General features: G+C 43.6%; 1 protein-coding gene across 6 annotated transcripts in view; it reads right to left on the minus strand.

Moving 5' to 3' along the window:
* The window catches only part of LOC124005291 (septin-4-like), a 72813-nt gene that overhangs the window by 16506 nt on the left and 32524 nt on the right, over window positions 1-23783 (minus strand). Inside the window, exon 1 of one of the 6 annotated variants that reach the window (XM_046314417.1) lies at window positions 8202-8402. The exons of the other annotated variants lie outside the window; for them this stretch is intronic. Within the exon in view, the coding sequence (XP_046170373.1) occupies window positions 8202-8237 (36 nt within the window). The 5' untranslated portion in view covers window positions 8238-8402. Of the gene's footprint in view, window positions 1-8201; window positions 8403-23783 lie in introns of those variants that run through there. 6 annotated transcript variants of the gene reach the window in all.

The raw sequence follows: 23783 nt of genomic DNA on the forward strand, positions 1-23783 counted from the left end.
CATCGACACTGACCGCAAACTGGCTATCGCAAAGGGAATCTGAACGCTGCAAACGTGCCTATTGTATTTCTTTGCGGTGCATACATGATTTGAGATTTTCTAAATTGATAAAACCTCAAATCTAGTGCAAAGGCATTTTTAGAAGCATTGCCTCTATAGCTAATACCGGACACTCCTTCTTCTTCAGTCTTCTAAACTCCGGACTCCATGTAATGGCAAGATGTTTAGATTTACTTTTGTTTATACTTTTGTAATGCTTTTTAATGACGTGGATCATAATTACAGTCTGTCTATCAGGATAGCGTGATCCTCGTAATGTTACGTGGAAAATACAACGCAGAACTAAATGTACATCACACTCGCACAAATGCGACCAGTATTTTTTCAGATTTGCATTTACATTTCTTTCACTAGCAAATGCGAGTGAACTGCTGGTACTTTGGAGCCCACTGAATGTCTATTTTATGTTCTCTAACCTTAGCTTGAAACAATTAGTGTTTACCTTTCCACAACACACGGAGTTGAAAAGGGATTTATCAATGCGTTTTACGTACAGCTGACAGCCGGAAAACTCCGCATCATAAACAGGAGATGCAGACACGGGGTAGCTACGTCGAATAATGATGTATTAATCCTTTGACACAAACTGTGTGTTGCAGCTCGAGAATAGAGATGTTAGATTTACTCAGTGAATTTATTTTTCATTCAAATGTAAACGATAAAAAGAAATACAAATAATAATACAAAATCAGGCACTATTCATTTGTACTTTTTAAAAACCTTTTTTTTCTACCACCATATTTGAAATGCAACAGAAAAAGGTCCCACATCTAGCCATCACTGGTTGTAATTCCGATGGTGTCCACAAGATGGGAGCAGTGTATGTGCAAAGTTTCAGACGGATAATTATGTATGAGAAAATCGTGAAGGAGACATTTACATGACATTTTTATGCAAGAATATAGTCAAATCTATATACTTGGACTTTAATTGAGCTTTTCCAGTATTAGAAGCCATATTATAAGTTCAATATTTGCAAAAACACCCAGTTTTCATTAGTCTTGATATTCTTATAATTTTTGTCCAAAAGCAAAAGGCTTGCTGTCGCACAAGGTTAGCAGCTACATTTTGCAACAGATACAGGGTTTCCGTATGGGATACTTTATGGGATACTCCCGTAAAAGCCCAGCTCATTGGCTCTAGCTAGCTTTGTGTGACCCTGATTGGTGCTTATTTGACAAAGTTACAGTCGATCAAGTGAAGACCACACGTGTCATTGGCATGCCATGAAGGCTTTGCTCTCTGACCAAATTTGGTGTCCTATAGGATATACTACACTCCTAATGATATAGTGAAGTCTGGTTACCTTCTAAGATCTCTGAGGAATAAATATGAATGTGATTTGACTGGTTGAACAACATTTAGGGTTAGATTTTCACAGATTCCTTTCTTTGCAAATTGAATGAGTGGAAATACAAAAATCGATCGCGCATGCTATATGGACCTTTTATGGATATGAAAAAGGATTTTATCTAACAAAACAACACTTCACGTTATCTCTGGGACCCATTGGATGACAAATCAGAGCAATATTTCAGAATGTTAGTACACATTTCACCTTCAGAGGTGAATTTATCAAACCTATCGTGGTGAGAGAAAAAAAGTGTTTTGTTGTTAGGAGCTCTCCTCAAACAATAGCATGCCATTTTTTCGCAGTAATAGCTACTGTGAATTGGACAGTGCAGTTATATTAACGAGAATTTAAGCTTTCAGCCGATAGAAGACACTTATTTGTACGAACATTTGTTGTTTCTCTTCATAACATAACATAATTGAATTTTCCACATTGTTACATTACAGCCTTATTCTAAAATGGACTAAATACCCCCCCCCCTCAATCTACACACAATACACCATAATTACAAAGCAAAAACAGGTTTTTAGAAATGTTTGCAAATATATTAAAAATATCACATTTACATAAGTACTGTATCAATAACCTACTGGTAAGACACGTTTCCCATTTATTCAGCTGAATATGTAATCTAATTGACTTAAATGCCATGCTCAAAGGCTCACATCAGTGGGACCCACCTGGGTCCTGATCCAGTTAATATCCTTAACAGGTATAGGCCACACAACTGCCTCTCACCACAATTATTAGTAGAAATAATTATTCATTTTCACCCAATTAGTGTAAGTTTTTTTAAAATCCACAGTAAAACCAATTCAGTGACACCTCCAGTAAGATTAACCTGGTGGTCTCATACGCAGATAGTGCATACCAACCACATGAAACCAATACAGTGACACCTCCAGTAAGATTAACCTGGTGGTCTCATATGCAGTTAGTGCATACCAACCACATGACACCAATACAGTGACACCTCCAGTAAGATTAACCTGGTGGTCTCATACTCAGTTAGTGCATACCAACCACATGAAACCAGAAAGTTGCTGGTTCAAGTCCAAGGTGGCATACTGCTGCGGTGGCCAGCCCCTTGAGAAATAACCAAGGCACTTAACTGGAAAATACTTCTGCAGATCTTGTAGAACATTCATAAGCTGCAGTCAGAAATGGAATACATGCACTGTCAGCTGTTGATGATATTTTATTAACGTTTTTGATCTCATCTTAAAAGTTTAATTCCACAGATTTGACAGAGCAGTCAGTCCAACACAACAAAAAGCTTTCTCTGCTCTGAAGAATAATGTCATGGGTAGAAATCTCTACAGGACCAATCCTTCACTAAACCTCAACTAAATGCTGTAATAAATCATGTGGAGCTGACTAAACTGCTTGGAGTAACCCTGGATTGTAAACTGTCATGATCAAAACATGTTGATACAACAGTAACTAAGATGGGGAGAAGTATGTCCATGATAAAACGCTGCTCTGCCTTCTTAACACCATCAACAAGACAGATCAAATCAAAGTTTATTGGTCATGTGCGCCGAATACAACAGGTGTAGTAGACCTTACAGTGAAATGCTTACTAACAGGCTCTAACCAATAGTGCAAAACAAGGTATTAGGTGAACAATAGGTAAGTAAAGAAATTAAAACAACAGTAAAAAGACAGGCTATATACAGTAGTGAGGCTATATACAGTAGTGAAGCTATATACAGTAGTGAAGCTATATACAGTAGTGAAGCTATACACAGTAGTGAAGCTATATACAGTAGTGAGGCTATATACAGTAGTGAGGCTATATACAGTAGTGAGGCTATATACAGTGGTGAAGCTATATACAGTAGTGAAGCTATATACAGTAGTGAGGCTATATACAGTAGTGAGGCTATATACAGTAGTGAAGCTATATACAGTAGTGAAGCTATATACAGTAGTGAAGCTATATACAGTAGTGAGGCTATATACAGTAGTGAAGCTATATACAGTAGTGAAGCTATATACAGTAGTGAGGCTATATACAGTAGTGAAGCTATATACAGTAGTGAAGCTATATACAGTGGTGAAGCTATATACAGTAGTGAAGCTATATACAGTAGTGAGGCTATATACAGTAGTGAAGCTATATACAGTAGTGAAGCTATATACAGTAGTGAAGCTATATACAGTAGTGAAGCTATATACAGTAGTGAAGCTATACACAGTAGTGAAGCTATATACAGTAGTGAAGCTATATACAGTAGTGAGGCTATATACAGTAGTGAAGCTATATACAGTGGTGAAGCTATATACAGTGGTGAAGCTATATACAGTAGTGAAGCTATATACAGTAGTGAAGCTATATACAGTAGTGAGGCTATATACAGTAGTGAAGCTATACAGAGTAGTGAGGCTATAAAAGTAACGAGGCTACATACAGACACCGGTTAGGCGGGCAGATTGAGGTAGTATGTACATGTAGATATGGTTAAAGTGACTATGCATATATGAATAACAGAGAGTAGTAGTAACGTAAAAGAGGGGTTGGCGAGTGGAACACAATGCAGATAGCCCGGTTAGCCACTGTGCGGGGGCACTGGTTGGTCAGCCCAATTGAGGTAGTATCTACAGTTAAAGTGACTATAGGGGGGGAACACAATGCAAATAGTCCAGGTAGCCATTTGATTACATGTTCAGGAGTCTTATGGCTTGGGGGTAAAAACTGTTGAGAAGCCTTTTTGTCCTAGACTTGGCACTCCGGTCCCGCTTGCCATGTGGTATTCGAGAGAACAGTCTATGACTGGGGTGGCTGGGGTCTTTGACAATTTTTAGGGCCTTTCTCTGACACCGCCAGGTGTAGAGGTCCTGGATGGTAGACAGCTTAGCCCCAGTGATGTACTGGGCCGTACGCACTACCCTCTGTAGTGCCTTGAGGTCAGAGGCCAAGCAGTTGCCGTACCAGGCAGTGATGCAACCAGAGCTCTAGGTCCTACAGGCCCTAGTTTTGTTGAACCTGGACTACTGTTCAGTTGTGTGGTCAGGTGCCACAAAGAGGGACCTCTGAAATTTTAAATTGGCTCAGAACAAGGCAGCACAGGCTGGCTCTTAAATGTACATTTAGAGATAACAATAATATGCATGTAAATCTCTCCTGGCTCAAAGTGGAAGATACATCGACTTCATCACTACTTGTTTTTGTAAAAAGTGTTGACAAGGTGAATGCACTGAGCTGTTTGTCTGAACTACTAGCACACAGCTCAGACACCCATGCATACCCCACAAGACATGCCACCAAAGTCAAAAACAGACTATTGGGAGGAGCACAGTACTACGTAGTGCCATGGCTACATGAAACTCTATTCCACATCGGGTAACTGATGCAAGCAGTAGTATCAGATAAACCAACCCCCCGATAAATACACCTTATGGAACAGCTGGGACTGGGAAGAGACACATACAGAGGAACAGACACATGCTTTCACATATACATGATAAGACACGCACACTGAATTTTGTATTGTAGATATGTGGTAGCAGAGTAGTGGCCTGCGGGAACGCACTTAATGTGTTGTGAAAAGTGTTAAGTAATGTCATGTAATATTTTAAATTGTATATAAAACTGCCTTAATGTTACTGGACCCCAGGTAAAACAGCTGCTGCCTTTAGTTCAGGTCATTAGGTGTAACAACATGCCATAGTGAAGCCACAATTGAACTATTTCACTCTGGTCCGTAGCGGTGCACACAACGCATTCAGTCGGCACCCACTTTTGTGGAAGGTATTCAATCATCTTTAATGGGTTCTTATAAGGACTTCAGAAATGGCATGTTGTGGGTTACTTCACATGCTTATTGAAGAAGCTAATGTTAACCTTTAGGAGGGAACTTCAACTTACTGTCTGCCCTCAAAGGGACCATTGTCAACATGCCATCAACTAAGTCCAAAAAAAGGGGAAGAAATGGTGGGATGTGGGAACAAAAGGGGAAACCTTTTTTCCAGATTGACAGAGTAAAAGGTTGATGGTTAGACTATATAATACAGGCTCAGAGAAACAATGAAAGGATATGAAACCAAATTCAACATAACAGTAGTTGTGGTTGGCAACAATACCCTGTTTTGTTACTGTTGGAGCGAGGTAGAGGGTTTAACTGCCACTACTGTTGCATTCAGAGGACCAGGCAGCTTAGTGCTTTCCATAGGACATGGAGTGTGTGTATGGCAGGTTGACGATTATTGCCATGAGTCTTTTCCTGGAGGCAGAAGTGAGCAATTTCCACTTAGCTGCAAAGTTAAAATGTGCAATATTGTACAAATTAAAAGGTTAGGGTTAGCAGTGTGTTTAAGGTTAGGGTTCAAATCCGATTTGATGACTTTGTGGCTGTGTCAGCTAGTGACCACTCTGCAGAGCTGCCTCCAGAACAAGATTAATGACAAAAAACGCCAACCTGCATGTGTGTGTGTAGACATGGGAAATTCAGTCACAAGCCACAGCGAGCTGTACAGCATGTTGTTATTGACCTCAAGCGATGAAAGCACATTTCTACTGCAGGCAATTCAAAAGTCAGCACACTTATTTCTATCTACTAAAACTACAGTAGAGTAATTATGCTGCTATCGTTCAATGTCCGGATGTGAAAATGACTTAAGCGTGAGTATAGTCGGACTATGCATTTACTTCAGAATATGTTCATTTCCCCGTCCTGGAGGAAATGCTTTATTTTACAGCATCTTAAGTGAAATGATAGTTTGTATTTCACAGGGGCGTTGGAACCTGTATTATACGGGACGTTCTGCAGACTAGATGGGAGATGAAGAATTGGCCAGTCTGGTGTGACACATTCATACATTCAGTAGACTCAGAACGTCCAAATATAATTAATTCTAGTTCTGTGGAAATCACCTATAAAAACACTCATTTTGGAACTTAGGCTATTACCTCAATCTCATTTATGAGCGAATTCCCTTGAAAATGTCTGCGCATTGTGGAGTGTTTGGTTTAATGCTTGAGTAGAACACACATAACTGCACCACATATCACACTTTCACAAAGTGCTTGAAGACATGGCTAAAGGTCAATCAGATTTGTGAACATGGTCCCTAGCTGTGTGTTGTCGCTTTCCATGTTGTCTGTAGCTTGTGAGGTGTGGAAACACTGTTGGTTTGATTCATTTTGTCTTGTTGCTTTTTGTTCTATGTTGCTCTGTCTGTATGCTACGTCTTGCTTGTCCGATGTTGCTCTGTCTGTATGCTACGTCTTGCTTGTCCTATGTTGCTCTGTCTGTATGCTACGTCTTGCTTGTCCTATGTTGCTGTTGTCTATATTGTAATTGTTTTTAATAACCTGCCCAGGGACTGCGGTTGAAAATTAGCCGGCTGGCTAAAACCGGCACTTTTACTGAAACGTTGATTAATGTGCACTGTCCCTGTAAAAATAAACTCAATTCAACTCAACAACAACTCCAGTGAGGTTCACCCTTGTGGCTTACCCAGGTGCAGGTGGTGATGCAGTGAACATGTGTGCTCTGCTCTGTGTGAATGCTGTGGTTGTTTAGATCAGTACAGAGGGCTCTGTGTGTTTGTGTGAGACTGGGCTATTAAAAGAGACAGAATGGAGAGTGAGATGGGTGGGCAATACAGACACACACAGCTCTGTCAGAACAGCCCAAGGGAAGTCAGGTGCTCATCTTACATACTTTCTAAATGTAATCCGTTACGGTTGTTCGTTACCTGTCCAAAATGGCAATCAGTAATGTAATCCGATTTCTTTTGGATCACTTTTCCCTTAAGGAGACAAAACGATCCATCAAATGCATTTGGCGTGTCATCATAGTGGTATCTGACTTGTGGAACAAACTTCAACTTGCGCCTTTTTTGAAAATGTTGAACTGAATGTGTTGTGTCAACGTATATTTTTTTAAAGAGTCAAGGTGGCATCTGTAGCATCTGTAGCATCTGTAGCATCGGTAATGTCAATACAATATTTTTGCTGGTAACGTAACCATTCATTTTTTTGTAATCAGATTACATATAATCAGTTACTCCCTAACTCTGTAAGTACCCATATATATTACAGCACATCTACAGTAGACTGGTGCTCTAAGACTAGATGGCAAAAGGCCATTAAACTGACACCATCAGACAGGAAGAGAGTCCCAGTCAATAACATCTGCACTGCCGCAGCAGCAGGTAGGCCAACTCTCCAAAACCAATACACACGCACAGTGCAATCAGCTGTTGTTACATTAATCAATATAGACATCTTAACATCCCTATGAAAGACTGGTGCCTCCCCTCTCACAACAGGCAACCAGCACCCAGCTGTAGTGGTGCCAGAACACAAAGCAACAACAACCAACATGTGTTTAGAGTCATGGGAAGTCATGCACATCATACTAAGCACTTCACAGTATAAATCTTTGTTGAGAGGAAGAATGTCAAGCCTAATGCCGAATTATGCTCACACAGAACACACACACCGACTGATATTTATACCAAACTGACTGAAGGCAACTTGTAGTGTTGTGTTGCAGACTGTGATATAGTGGTAAACCTCAAGCATATGCTCAGGGGAAAAGCTGGCAATGCTGACAAAGACAAATAGTTTCATTACCACTATAATGGAGGAGTAAACACTACAGACCAAACACACACACACACACACACACACACACACACACACACACACACACACACACACACACACACACACACACACACACACACACACACACACACACACACACACACACACACACACACACACACACACACACACACACACACACACACACACACACACACACACACATACCTCAGAGTCGCTGTTTGTTTCAGAGTTTGCTGCCATTTTCTCCTTTGGGACCCCAATGACATGAAAATAAAAGCCCCCAATAGAAGACAGAACCCAAATCAAAAGAGACAGATCAGAGGAGACGGTAAACAGGCCTTGAAAAGCTCCTCAGTCCTACTGTCACTTCACCTCTCACAGAATACACCTCAGTACATAAACACACCCATTTCTCCTACCCTCATCCAATCAATTGATAACAAATCTACATAACCAGACCCCTTGGTACAGACTTCAGGGCTCTGTTTTGCATGCCCCTTGGCTCATTGTCAACCACTCTGTGTGGTGTATATTTGAATAATCCCACCCCTTTCTCAGTTCTGACCAATGTGTGCAGCCCATGTATATTAGATGCAGCAGTAGCGCTGTCCTGTCACTCCTTCCTTCAGGAGAGATGCTGCACTGTTGGAAGCTTTATAACATCTGCCCTGTCGCCTTTTAAACAAGCCCCTACTGTCCTCATTCTGCACAGCCACAGCTTTGCTCCACAATGCACACACAGATGTTGTGCTTGTGCAAGATACGTGCATGTACAGACACACACACACACACACGTTTGTGTCACTAATGGTCAAACAGTCAGGAAGGAGTTTAATTTAAGCACAGCTCATCACTTAGTACTCATACAGGCTGCAGGCGCCCCAGACTCTAGCACCGCTCACTGCCCCCATCCAACCCTCCTAGCATCTCAGCTGGCAGTACCAGGGCAAGAGTGGTACTGCAGTGGGGAAGAAAAGTCTTTCCAGTGTGTGTGTGTGTACATACATGTCACATGCATCTGTGGGGACAGGGCACTAAAGGGAAGCACAGCCTCAAATACTTTTCAATGTACGCAATGTGGATACAACGCGCGCGCACAGACACACACTCACCGTACTAGGCCATAATATAAAAGATTTACCATAATCTGTCTAGTATTATGCATTACTCATCCTTAGGGAATTCGCTTTTTGCGATTACGCTATTCCCTCCCATTTTACAGCAAGATTTAAAAGTCAAATGAATGGGCACAGCAGAAAGACTGAGCCACATACATTATCTCAGTCTTTTGTAATGCCTTAATAAAGGCAGTCCAGAAACTGAAGCAGGAACATGATTCTCTCAGTTCAGCAGCATTCAGACAGACTCATATGCTTAACCAGAGTCGTTGTTCTCAATATGTAGATTAAGAAGCACAACTCCTCTGGGTTTCAGATCATCTGAGACAGACAGACAGACAATTCAGATAATCTAGGACTACAAGAGAAAAAGAGAGCACTGGGCTTCAGACCACACACAGTAATCTTCCTTTGACAGATTTGCTGTGAGAGGAATTCAGTCAGCCTCTGGGAGGAGAGGCTGTCTGGAATACTGTGGACCACTACCAGATCCAGATCCCAACCTTCAGGATCATCACTGTCAGCGACCAACATATAGACAGTGCAATGAATACTGTAAGCAGTAGACAGTATCCTCTTATACAGACCATACAGTATGGTAAAAACACACTAAGATCCTGTAAAGCTGTGAGAAATGTGCAGGGCCGGCTGGAGGGTGAGAGGGGGGCATTCCCATTTCCACGCAAACTGGAGTGCCATGCCCACTTTCCTGTGGTGTCAATACTACTTCCTGTCGTATTGAAAGTCTGTTGAAAGGAGTCCAGGTCCTGTATTCACAAAGCGTCTTAAGAGTGCTGATCCAGGTTCTGCCCTCTTATTCATTATGATTTAACAGGCTGAACTGATCCTAGAATAGCACTCATACTCTAAGACACTTTGTAAATATGGGCCCTGGTCCTCTCAAACTCTCTCATCAGGGACTGATAATCAGGAAATTCTGAAGGAGCTGACAGCATGCCCCAAGAGATGGGATGACACACACACACACACACACACACACACACACACACACACACACACACACACACACACACACACACACACACACACACACACACACACACACACACACACACACACACACACACACACACACACACACACACACACACACACACACACACACACACACACACACACACTAGATAACACCATAATAAACAGCTGTCTTTGGAGACTCCACCAGAACATATTCCCAAACATAATTAAAATGCCTGGCTCCTCCCAGTTTACATTGTAGGGTCATCCAACACGGGGCCAGAATGGCATACCTGATGACGAAACTACTATTCACTGACAGACAGGATACATGTTATTGGAACTCCCCAAAATGGCCTCTGCATCTGTGACAAGAACAGTCTTGTTTCATAATTGGAACAGTAAGGAAAAAGTCAGATGTAAATCAGATGCACTTAGATCAGATACAAATTTGAGTAATTTACTGTGTAAACCTTTGGTCAACAGACCTTCATCAAATGGAAAACAAGTGAGACAGGAAAACACATGGTTGCTCAAATTGTGATCCTGTGTCTGAGGCACGTAGCACTGTAGACACTTGGTCCTCAGACTCCCCTGGGTACAACACTGACACCAGAGTGAGCTGGCAGAGAGAAGGTGGCGCCATCTAGTGCCCTCCACATGAAACAGCTTGTCAAACACACACTCACACCTGAAAATGTCAACAACCCCACGTCATAAAATAACACCTGATGCCAATGACATAAATGACAATGGCTATTATAGATAGCAGAGCATTGCATCACACTAGTGGGACAGTAATTGTAATGCACACAGCGATCTAACTGAACACACACAGAAATGCTACTGCCCTGTAGACAAGGACAACTAGCACCCAAAGTATGGTTCAGTCATGTGATGTGTGTGAGACAGGGTCTCTCTCTAGGGGTAGGGCAGCAGACAATACAACCTGGCTCTTATGAAGCCAGGGTAGGCTATGCCGAATTGGCTCAAAAGCACTGTGATTCTCCACGGAGGTTAATTCAGGACATGTAAAACATTCAGAGAACAGAGGTTTCACAATAGAGACCAAAATGCCTTATCAGCATTCTCAGATCAACTAAAATCATTAAAAACACACTGTTCACAAGAAGAATTCAAGAATCTAACAGCTCTCACTGAACTTCCACATTACCAGTTATCGACCGCCTCTGCATGAACAAGAACATCAGCCCACAGCAGCCCACAGCAGCCCACAGCAGCCCACAGCAGCCCACAGCAGCCCACAGCAGCCCACAGCAGCCCACAGCAGCCCACAGCAGCCCACAGCAGCCCTGGCCCCCACATGAGGAGAAGTCCTTAGTGCTGAACCTGCACTTCCTCCTCCATTCAATTAAGGTCCTTTATCTGACCCAGCTAAACGTTTCTGTTGGAACCAGGCTGCACAAGCAGCATTCCTCCACCCTCTGTTCTGTTTTATCCTCGACAAGCCGGTGTGGAGAAACAATCAGCTCGTGAGGTCGTGGAGAGGGAGGTGTTCCGTCAGAGGGCTGAGGAAATGAAAGAGGCCATCAGAGATGAATAGAGGGAGGGAAGGGAAGAGAGAGGGAGAGCGAGATGGAAGGAGAACTCCTATTATCAATTACTTAGGTATGACCCTCAGTATATATTCCAGAGGAAACACTGAGTGCCAATGGCACATTATCCCATGTCTTTAGATGGGTTTCCCCCCTCTAATGCTCAGTCGGATAGTTCTCTATGAAAGCAATGGCCTTTAGATGGATACAAGCTTCTGGATAGCTCCTACTAGGTAATAAACCACTGCACTCCAACCAGTGTGCCTACCCAGTCTCTGCAGTGAGTGTAGAATTCGATGGCACTCCTGTGCAGGGTTGGCCAGTGTGGCCCCAGTCATCCATCCATACCTCCTCTGTCCAAAATGGGCTCTCTCTCGCACTCTATCCCTCTCTGACCAGAAGTCATGGTGGACAAGCACAGATCCAAGTGATACCTCTACAAGTGATCCCTCTACAAGTGATCCCTCTACAAGTGATCCCTCTACAAGTGATCCCTCTACAAGTGATCCCTCTACAAGTGATCCCTCTACAAGTGATACCTCTACTCGGTATAACTGTTTTCCAGCAACTCAAAAGGCTGTAGGGGCTGTTTTAGCTGCTTTATTTTGCTGACGTCTCTAGAGAGAGAGGGCTACTACAGAAGCACCAGAGAACGACACACACACCTTTATAATAGGTTGATTATAGTTGGCCATTTGAACTGTATTTGTTATGGTCTTATTTAAAACAAACATTTTTTGGGTGGGGGGTATAAATATATATTTTTGTTGCTGTTTATACTGTTCTGTGTTCCAGAAGACAAGCTGAACAAAGGTCTGCATTTCCATTTAGCTATAAATAAATAGCCCTGAATTATCCCCATCCCTACACCTTTGACAGAGACCTGGGGCCTTCTGTCAGACTAGTGCTTTACCATTCACTCTACTCTCACCCATTTACCCAAAGCTGAGGAAACCAGAGACCTGGGGCCTTCTGTCAGACTAGAGCTTTACCATTCACTCTACTCTCACCCATTTACCCAAAGCTGAGGAAACCAGAGGTTATTATTGCTTTTCAATGACCCCCAGATCACCGTAAAGCTCAAACTGCAGCTGAATAATTACTTTCAATTCCAGACAGAGAACAATGCACTTTGTTGTAAACCTGCATGGAAAGGTATTGTTAATGTTTATCTAGACTAGCTAGGATCTGTTAGTACCCAAACAGTGATGTTGATGTTTATCTAGACTAGCTAGGGTCTGTTAGTACCAAACAGTGATGTTGATGTTTATCTAGACTAGCTAGGGTCTGTTAGTACCAAACAGTGATGTTTATCTAGACTAGCTAGGGTCTGTTAGTACCAAACAGTGATGTTAATGTTTATCTAGACTAGCTAGGGTCTGTTAGTAAACAAACAGTGATGTTAATGTTTATCTAGACTAGCTAGGGTCTGTTAGTACCAAACAGTGATGTTAATGTTTATCTAGACTAGCTCGGGTCTGTTAGTACCAAACAGTGATGTTTATCTAGACTAGCTAGGGTCTGTTAGTAACCAAACAGTGATGTTGATGTTTATCTAGACTAGCTAGGGTCTGTTAGTAACCAAACAGTGATGTTGATGTTTATCTAGACTAGCTAGGGTCTGTTAGTACCAAACAGTGATGTTGATGTTTATCTAGACTAGCTAGGGTCTGTTAGTACCCAAACAGTGATGTTAATGTTTATCTAGACTAGCTAGGGTCTGTTAGTACCCAAACAGTGATGTTGATGTTTATCTAGACTAGCTAGGGTCTGTTAGTACCCAAACAGTGATGTTGATGTTTATCTAGACTAGCTAGGGTCTGTTAGTACCAAACAGTGATGTTGATGTTTATCTAGACTAGCTAGGGTCTGTTAGTACCAAACAGTGATGTTGATGTTTATCTAGACTAGCTAGGGTCTGTTAGTACCAAACAGTGATGTTGATGTTTATCTAGACTAGCTAGGGTCTGTTAGTACCAAACAGTGATGTTGATGTTTATCTAGACTAGCTAGGGTCTGTTAGTAACCAAACAGTGATGTTGATGTTTATCTAGACTAGCTAGGGTCTGTTAGTACCAAACAGTGATGTTGATGTTTATCTAGACTAGCTAGGGTCTGTTAGTACCCAAACAGTGGAGGAAGAGAAAATATGCAGCCAGACAACAGACACCTGAATCTGCAAATAACCAAGACAGACAAAACGATGTATGAACATCTGGTTAGTAGCCGGGCTGTGAACAGAGTTTTGCCCTTTGAGAGTGAGGTCAGTGTGTGAAACTGTGGATTATTACTAAACGGTTACAGTGTATTCCAGCCAGCCTGTCGTCCTCATTACATGAATATAATACCACCTTGTGTGATCTCAAGCGCCAAAAACAGGCCTTATCAAAATGTTGACTTTAAAGAGGGGCCAGGAGTAAATTAGGACTGATGGTTGCCGTTGGACACAGTGTTGACATTGTGTGGTGAGCAGATTTAATAAGGGAGGGAGTGATGCCAGCGTCTGAACCGAACTTCCTGTCTTGCTCAGTAGAGGAGGGTCTTGTCTAAAGGAAGTGAAGAACAACAGGTATCTCGACATCTCTAACTTTGACAAAACTATAGTAACACTAGATGGCAACTTTTCTTTTGGCTAAATTGAAAACCAAACCTGGTGGTTTTCCACATGGAGTAAAGGTGATGTATATTAGTTCCTAAAAAGGTTAGATCATTCCTTAATGGATGACATTAAATACTTATGAGTTGAATGCTGGTTTTTCTGTCTGACCACATCTCTCCCTGAATATGTCGTCATATTCGTGGGTCCCCCAACAGCTACTGAAGCACTCTTATTAAAAATGATTTACAGGACCAGTATCCATTTCTGCAGCAATGCAACGCTGCAAAGTACCAGTCATCCTGGCCTATTACACAGCTGCATGGAAAGACGGACAGCTGTAGATAGACCTACAGTAACCTAGTTATGATAGAATACTGGAGAGGGAATCTGCACTTGTTTTTCTCTTTTCTGGATGTAGTTCTGTTCCCGGTTATCCCATTATGTCACAAGAGAGACCTGAGAGATGAGCCCAGATCAGTCTGCTGAAGGCCCGGAGAGGGGGGGGGGGGGGGGGGCTTATTATAACACTGAAGTGCTTATTACCACTTGCTACCAGTTTATTGGCTCTCACCTTTTAGAAATAGTTAAAACAGTGTTGTTATTGGACAAATTCAGGTACTGTAGTACCTCCCGTTTCACTTTGATTCAAAGAGTTATTAAAACGTGATACGAGTTCTGGTTCTCCAAAAGGAACAGGGGCACCGATAAGAATGGTTGCGTCTTACCGCTGCACATACAAAGTGTTTAGGATTCAGAGCCACACCTTGTCTCTTGACATAGTCGGTCTGTATGGGCCAGTGTGCTGTCTCTGCTGTCTCTTCACGTCTTCCAGTGAATCACCACACTGACTATATAGACTACTACCCTCTCTCATTTCCATTTTTACAAGGCAGTCAGGTCTAGAAAGGAGGGAAGGATTTTAAGAAGGACACTCCAAGGAGACGGGAAGAAAACTCTTATATTAGAATGGAATCTGTGGGATAGTTTTACTCCAGGGTCTAAATCCTTTGTTCTTAATGGATACGATTTGGAACAGGTCCCATATTTGTAGACCAGGGCTATTCAATGTTGGTTCTGGAGTGTCAAAACACTTCCCGTTCTCATCTTCTCCTTCTAATAAGGGACTAATTTAGACCTGGGATACCAGGTGAGTGCAATTAACTACCAGGTAGAAACAAATCAGAAGTGTTTTGGCCCTTCAGGACCGGAATTGAACAGCCCTCCTATAGACAATGATGGTAACAGCCTGTGTTATGAAAGGAAATGTAATAATATTAGGGTTGGGTCGATATGATTAAATTGAATATTGTGATATTTAACATTGATGACATATTGTGATGTGCAAGACGATTTATCTTGATGTGCAAGACGATTTATCTTGATGTGCAAGACGATTTATCTTGATGTGCAAGACGATTTATCTTGATGTGCAAGACGATTTATCTTGATGTGCAAGACGATTTATCTTGATGTGCAAGACGATTTATCTTGATGTGCAAGACGATTTATCTTGATGTGCAAGACGATTTATCTTGATGTGCAAGACTATAATCTATTTGAAGTTCACAAATCAAAACAGTTTTATCAGTCAGGCTGTATCAAGATGTTGAAAATTAAGTCTAAATGAATTAACTAAGACATATTTCTTCGCCATAAGAAGATTATTTAGTTAAAATGTTGACTAATATCATAAATAATCACAAAAATAGCAGTCTAATGATTTAGTCATTAAAGGCCCAAAACGATTGCCTCAGATATTGCAATATTTTTAGTAGAATATCGTAGAAGAGGTCACCCTAAATAATACAGCAATATTTTAACATATGGGCAAGTTCCAATGTGAGGAAATACTTGGTTTGGTGATGAAAGCGATTTTGCTTTGGCGTTAGTGATTCTTGCCATTGCTCAGTTCATAAGACAACACCTGAACACTACAGCCTAGTAGTAGAGATGTGCACAGTCTTGAACGCACACACGCACGCACACAGACACACAGACGCACAGACGCACAGCCGCACAGACGCACAGACGCACAGACACACAGACGCGCAGACACACACTCTTCCCCCGGATAAGAACGGGGCTGAACAAAATGCTGAGATAAGAGAACATGAAAAGCTCAGTCTCTGCCTCTCCAAACACCGCCATAACAGCTTCTCCCTGAATAGCTCGATGACTCACACCAACTGCCATTAGCTCAGAGCATTTCATAGAAATACTAAACAAGTGGTAATAATGATATGCTCATCCATAACAGCTAAATGAATGTTCTCAATGGGCTGAATTGCTCGATGACTAGGCTAACACCAGCTTATAATGTAGCGGATTTCTAATTATACAATATTCAGTTGCTCCATTTAGTGCAGTAGTTTAACACGCAGTCATGGACTCATTAACACATTGGACTCATCCATATCTGGATCCAATAACTGATACGTTAAGTATAAAAGACTTCTTGCTTTGAACAGGTTACTCATCCCCTCTGCCCTCCAGCCAGCTCCCTCCTGGGTCATCTGCCTAGCGACTGAGCCCGTTCATGGTTCGTCTCCCAGGCGACCGGGGAGACCATAACGATATGAGTGACGTTCCTCAGCCTGTGATGAGGCTATTAGAGTGTATGATTGACAGGTCAGACATTACACGTACACACATGCACGCACACTTGTGTGATTGACAGGTCAGACACCACAAGCTATATACCCCCTGGCGACAGCCATTATGAAGCTGTTAGCATAATAAGCAACAGGCCTCTAGTCCAATCCTACCCTGACCTTTATGTAGTCAGAGTCTTAGTACAGACTCCAGACCCGTAGTACCGACTCCAGACCCGTAGTACCGGCTCCAGACCCGTAGTACCGGCTCCAGGCCCGTAGTACAGGCTCCAGGCCCGTAGTACAGGCTCCAGGCCCGTAGTACAGGCTCCAGGCCCGTAGTACAGACTCCAGGCCCGTAGTACAGACTCCGGACCCGTAGTACAGACTCCGGACCCGTAGTACAGACTCCGGACCCGTAGTACAGACTCCGGACCCGTAGTACAGACTCCGGACCCGTAGTACAGACTCCAGACCCGTAGTACAGACTCCAGACCCGTAGTATAGACTCCAGACCCGTAGTATAGACTCCAGACCCGTAGTATAGGCTCCAGACCCATAGTATAGACTCCAGACCCATAGTATAGACTCCAGACCCATAGTATAGACTCCAGACCCGTGGTACAGACTCCAGACCCGTAGTATAGACTCCAGACCCGTAGTATAGACTCCAGACCCGTTGTACAGACCCCAGACCCGTAGTATAGACTCCAGGCTCAGACCCGTAGTACAGACTCCAGACCCGTAGTACAGACTCCAGACCCGTAGTACAGACTCCAGACCCATAGTATAGACTCCAGACCCATAGTATAGACTCCAGACCCATAGTATAGACTCCAGACCCGTGGTACAGACTCCAGACCCGTAGTATAGACTCCAGACCCGTAGTATAGACTCCAGACCCGTAGTATAGACTCCAGACCCGTAGTATAGACTCCAGACTCGTAGTACAGACCCCAGACCCGTAGTATAGACTCCAGGCTCAGACCCGTAATACAGACTCCAGACCCGTAGTACAGACTCCAGACCCGTAGTACAGACTCCAGACCCGTAGTACAGACTCCAGACCCGTAGTACAGACTCCAGACCCGTAGTACAGACTCCAGACCCGTAGTACAGACTCCAGACCCGTAGTACAGACTCCAGGCTCTTTGACTTAAGACAAAGCAGTGACATTTCAGCTGTAAGTCAGATGCTGAAGACCTCAGGGTATTGGCCTGCTAAGCCTTTACTCATAACATCTGGAGTCTGGACTTCACCTGAGACTAACCAACTGGAACATTATCCCAAGCTTATGGCCCTAGCCAGCAGTCAATAGGTTGTCATGCTCATATATGTTGTGACTGGATAAGCAATATCCTGACCTGTACCCAGAGGAGTTTGCATGCCTGGTTCGTTTTCTATGTGCATTCTTCAGACATTCCTGAATTTGCAGATTCGTAGAATGCTAATTGTAATTTGGCATACTACTTTTGTGCTACTTCTGGGCAACTGTTACCCACGGTAGGCGGGTGGGGTATCTTTGGCCTGGCCGGGTCTTTAATATGGACCAAGGCTAATTGTCCACTTCCTCTCCTAATCTCTCCTTCCGTCCAGTTCTCTCATCAGCCCATAAGAGCAGCAGTAAACAATAAACACGGATCTATAGTAGACTACTCCTCTAACAGAGACTAAATACACAAAAAGCCAGTTGGAAAAAAATATGCAAAGAATGCATGCCAACCAACACACTCTAGCAGAGAAACACCTTACACTTGAAACGATCTACAACTGATACAGGCTTTATATGGCATGTATAGATGACACTTGAAGGCTTGGTATCACCAATGTAGTGGTCATGAATTTACGTAAAATTCCCCCCACGCACACATCCTCAAGAGTACCAATTTACCAACTCCTGCACTAAAAGGTTCATAATCGATTCTCCTCACCCAACCCTCCTTAACCTCCAAGCACCTTACCAACAGCCATCAGACCCGCATAAAACAATCAGGCGCAAACTAACAACGTCCCTTTGACCTTAGTTGCAGCAAGGGGGAAGCCTACTTCTTAAAACAAGTACCCACGACACACAGACTGACCCGTCAGAACCATACATGGCTGCCCGTGTCATGTTAGATCTCCACACTTCAGCATGGTCAGCATGGTCTGCTGATAGTCAGGCTGAAGGAATCACAGACAGCAGTTAAACAGATGTCTAGCCAGACACAGGCATCTTCCCAGCTGATAGGTCAGAGCTAGCGTTGTCTCATGCCCTCTAAAATAAAAAAGCAGGTTAAATAGCAGCAGCACCCAGCCCCTTCTCCAATGTAGCCTAGCATCCCTCTCCCTTGCCAACAGAACACAAACAGGCTAGTTAGTACTTACCATGCTGCAGACTGCCAAAACTCACACACACACACACACACACACAGTGTTTCCGTCTCTGATAGGGACAGTGAGCCGCTCCAGGAATCTTCTGCACCGCTTACCTAGTCTATCATGAGCGAGAACGTGCACACACACACACCCCAAACTCACAGGTACAGACTTGCAGAGAGATGTCCTGTAGGAAATCAAGCTGCATACACAGTGCTTATCGGAGAGAGAGAGAGAGAGAGAAGGAAAGAGAGAGAAAGCTCTGGGATGAGGGATCAAGCTTGTCCCAGTACAATAGACTTCAGGAAATGCCATCAGGAGCTGGGAATAAACTCCAGGCAGAGTGCAGAGCAGACTGAGGATGTGGCTACGGATACAGGGAAGGAGAGAGAGGGGATACCGGAGGGTCTGTCTGAGGAAACAACATACATAAAATCCCCCAATAACTTCAGGGTCAAATTCTAGACACTGTGCTCTTACATCTGCATTACTTGCTGTTTGTTGTTTTAGGTTGGGTTTCTGTACAGCACTTTATGACATCTGCTGATGTAAAAAGGGCTTTATAAATCAATTTGATTGATCTCACTGAATAATCCTGACATATCCACATTTACATCAATGCTTGATTTGTGGGAAAGTTCAAGGTATGCATGAGTATTTACAGGTTAGGATCCAACCCCTTAGTGTGGAAAGTCAGTCGCAGATGTCCAATCATTTTCAGGTTGACTGTTTAATCCAACACAGAACAGTTACCTACAGACAGGTTTTTCAACTTACTGTAGGAGTGGACAGGGAAGCTAACATGTAATCACTGGCTGAGTTGAAAGTTCTGGTTAAACTATGGACCTGCATTCCTTGAAATGGATGTGGATTGAAGACCAATGTTTTTGGTCTTCAAAGTAGTGTTTTGAGGACCGGGGTCACCAGACACTGCTAATACATCACACTCAGCACGGACTACTGTGGTCGTCACCTCGCCTCCAGTTTGTTTGTTGAGCTAACTGGTCTGATACACCAGAGGCCCTGTTTGGGTACATACAGTGGGGCATGATGGTATATACTCAGCCCTGCCTGGTCATAGCCTCAGTCAGACACACTCCCACAACCATCTCTTGCTTACACACACACACGTCTCTCTCGCCTACACAGACACACACACACACGTCTCTCTCGCTTACACAGACACGTCTCTCTCGCTTACACACACACACACACACACACACACACACACACACACACACACACACACACACACACACACACACACACACACACACACACACACACACACACACACACACACACACACACACACACACACACACACACGTCTCTCTCGCTTACACACACACACACACGTCTCTCTCGCTTACACACACACAGGTCTCTCTCGCTTACACACACACAGGTCTCTCTCGCTTACACACACAGGTCTCTCTCGCTTACACACACAGGTCTCTCTCGCTTACACACACACAGGTCTCTCTCGCTACACACACACACACACAGGTCTCTCTCGCTTACACACACACACACACAGGTCTCTCTCGCTTACACACACACACACACACAGGTCTCTCTCGCTTACACACACACACACACACACACACACACACACACACACACACACACACACACACACACACAGGTCTCTCTCGCTTACACACACACACAGGTCTCTCTCGCTTACACACACACACACACACACACACACACACACACACACACACACACACACACACACACACACACACACACACACACACACACACACACACACACACACACACACACACACACACACACCTCTCTCGCTTACACACACACACACGTCTCTCTCGCTTACACAAACACATCTCTCGCTTACACACACACATCTCTCGCTTACACACACACACACACACACACACACACACACACACACACACACACACACACACACACACACACACACACACACACACACACACACACACACACACACACACACACACACACACACACACACACACGTCTCTCTCGCTTACACACACACGTCTCTCTAGCTTACAGACACACACACCTCTCTCGCTTACACACACAGGTCTCTCTCGCTGACACACACACAGGTCTCTCTCGCTGACACACACACAGGTCTCTCTCGCTGACACACACACACACACACACACACACACACACCACACACACAGACACGTGTCTCTCGCTTACACAGACACGTCTCTCGCTTACACAGACACGTCTCTCGCTTACACAGACACGTCTCTCTAGCTTACACACACACACACACGTCTCTCTAGCTTACACACACACACACGTCTCTCTAGCTTACACACACACACACGTCTCTCTAGCTTACACACACACACACACGTCTCTCTCGCTTACACACACACACACGTCTCTCTCGCTTACACACACACACACACACGTCTCTCTCGCTTACACACACACACACACACGTCTCTCTCGCTTACACACACACACACACGTCTCTCTCGCTTACACACACACACACACGTCTCTCTCGCTTACACACACGTCTCTCTCGCTTACACACACGTCTCTCTCACTTACACACACGTCTCTCTCACTTACACACACGTCTCTCTCACTTACACACACGTCTCTCTCACTTACACACACGTCTCTCTCACTTACACACACGTCTCTCTCACTTACACACACGTCTCTCTCACTTACACACACGTCTCTCTCACTTACACACACGTCTCTCTCACTTACACACACACACACACACACACACACACACACACACACACACACACACACACACACACACACACACACACACACACACACACACACACACACACACACACACACACACACACACACACACACACACACACACACACACACACACACGCTCTAGACTATACTTGCCTGTTTTGTCACAAAAACTAACTACAAAGTTCTTGCTTGAGAAATTGTTCTTTGCTAAGAAGCTATTTGTTTATTTTTGACCATTTTAATTGAAAACAATCAACCACAGGAAGGTACTTAGACACCCAGAAGTGATTTGATATGGAGATAAAAAGGTCCATTGCGGATGTTAAGACGAAGCAGACAAGGTGAGAGAAAGTAAGAAAGCAGACAAGGTGAGAGAAAGTAAGAAAGCAGACAAGGTGAGAGAAAGTAAGAAAGCAGACAAGGTGAGAGAAAGTAAGAAAGCAGACAAGGTGAGAGAAAGTAAGAAAGCAGACAAGGTGAGAGAAAGTAAGAAAGCAGACAAGGTGAGAGAAAGTAAGAAAGCAGACAAGGTGAGAGAAAGTAAGAAAGCAGACAAGGTGAGAGAAAGTAAGAAAGCAGACAAGGTGAGAGAAAGTAAGAAAGCAGACAAGGTGAGAGAAAGTAAGAAAGCAGACAAGGTGAGAGAAAGTAAGAAAGCAGACAAGGTGAGAGAAAGTAAGAAAGCAGACAAGGTGAGAGAAAGTAAGAAAGCAGACAAGGTGAGAGAAAGTAAGAAAGCAGACAAGGTGAGAGAAAGTAAGAAAGCAGACAAGGTGAGAGAAAGTAAGAAAGCAGACAAGGTGAGAGACACACACACTAATGAGAGCTATTACAGTGCGCCAGGAGAAGGAGGGCAGCCAGCAAGAAACCTAACATTCAGCAGGACCACATACAGGGTGACATTTACACAGCTCCAGGGGCCAGAGCCATACATGCACCATAATTAGGAGGGTGGGGGGGGGGGCACAGAGTCCAACTTCATACATTTATTTTGCCTATGATTAGATCTCTGGCAGTAACCACTTTTAATACATCAACCTCAGTGTATAAGAACTCAACTTCAGCAACTCACTGTTTCTCTGTGCTTGATACACACGGTTATCTGCCTGGCTGTGTGATACATGTGTCTGACTCTCATTCAGCTTTCAAGTCAATAACATTTTTTGTTTGAAAATACATTCTTTCTTTAAAAAGGTCTGGAACAGTTGATTTTCCAAGTGAGCATCAAAGCACAGAATTTAGTTCCATGCAAGACCTTTGGGGACATCCGAAGCAGAGCCACAAAACCCTGCTCTGACTAGTGGTCAGTAACTTGCCTGCCAAGGGGACAGCAGCTGTCATGGCAACCTTTATACTGGCTCGACTGAGGCTCGATTGAGTGGAAAAGATCCACAGTGACCCGGAGAGGGTCACTGTGCCATTGGCTTTTGTGTGTGTGCTCTGAGTGGGCTGGTGCTGCAGGGGACCACCCCAAAAGTGAGAGCAGAATAGGGCATTAAGGGCACACATGCACAGTCTGAGGGGGAGAGCGGAGTCTGCCACAGTCAGTTTCATACACACATTCATGAAGATCTCTGTTAAACTTTGTTCTTATCTTTCTCCATGTCCCTCTCTCTTCTCACGCAACTTTTTTTCTACACCTGCATCCTCTCTTCATTGAAAAGCAAAGAATATCTCCCTATTCAAACCTGGCACGGCTGCTGAGAAAATGAGATAAATCAAATTCAGCCTGTCCCCTAAGCAACCTCTCCATTAAACAAGTTACACAGACTGCAGTAGATAGGACATTCTTCTTATCTGGGTCCAAGTCACAGCAGAGGACACAGACAGACACT

Source organism: Oncorhynchus gorbuscha, linkage group LG19 (assembly GCF_021184085.1).
Source record: "Oncorhynchus gorbuscha isolate QuinsamMale2020 ecotype Even-year linkage group LG19, OgorEven_v1.0, whole genome shotgun sequence".
Classification (NCBI taxonomy): domain Eukaryota; kingdom Metazoa; phylum Chordata; class Actinopteri; order Salmoniformes; family Salmonidae; genus Oncorhynchus; species Oncorhynchus gorbuscha.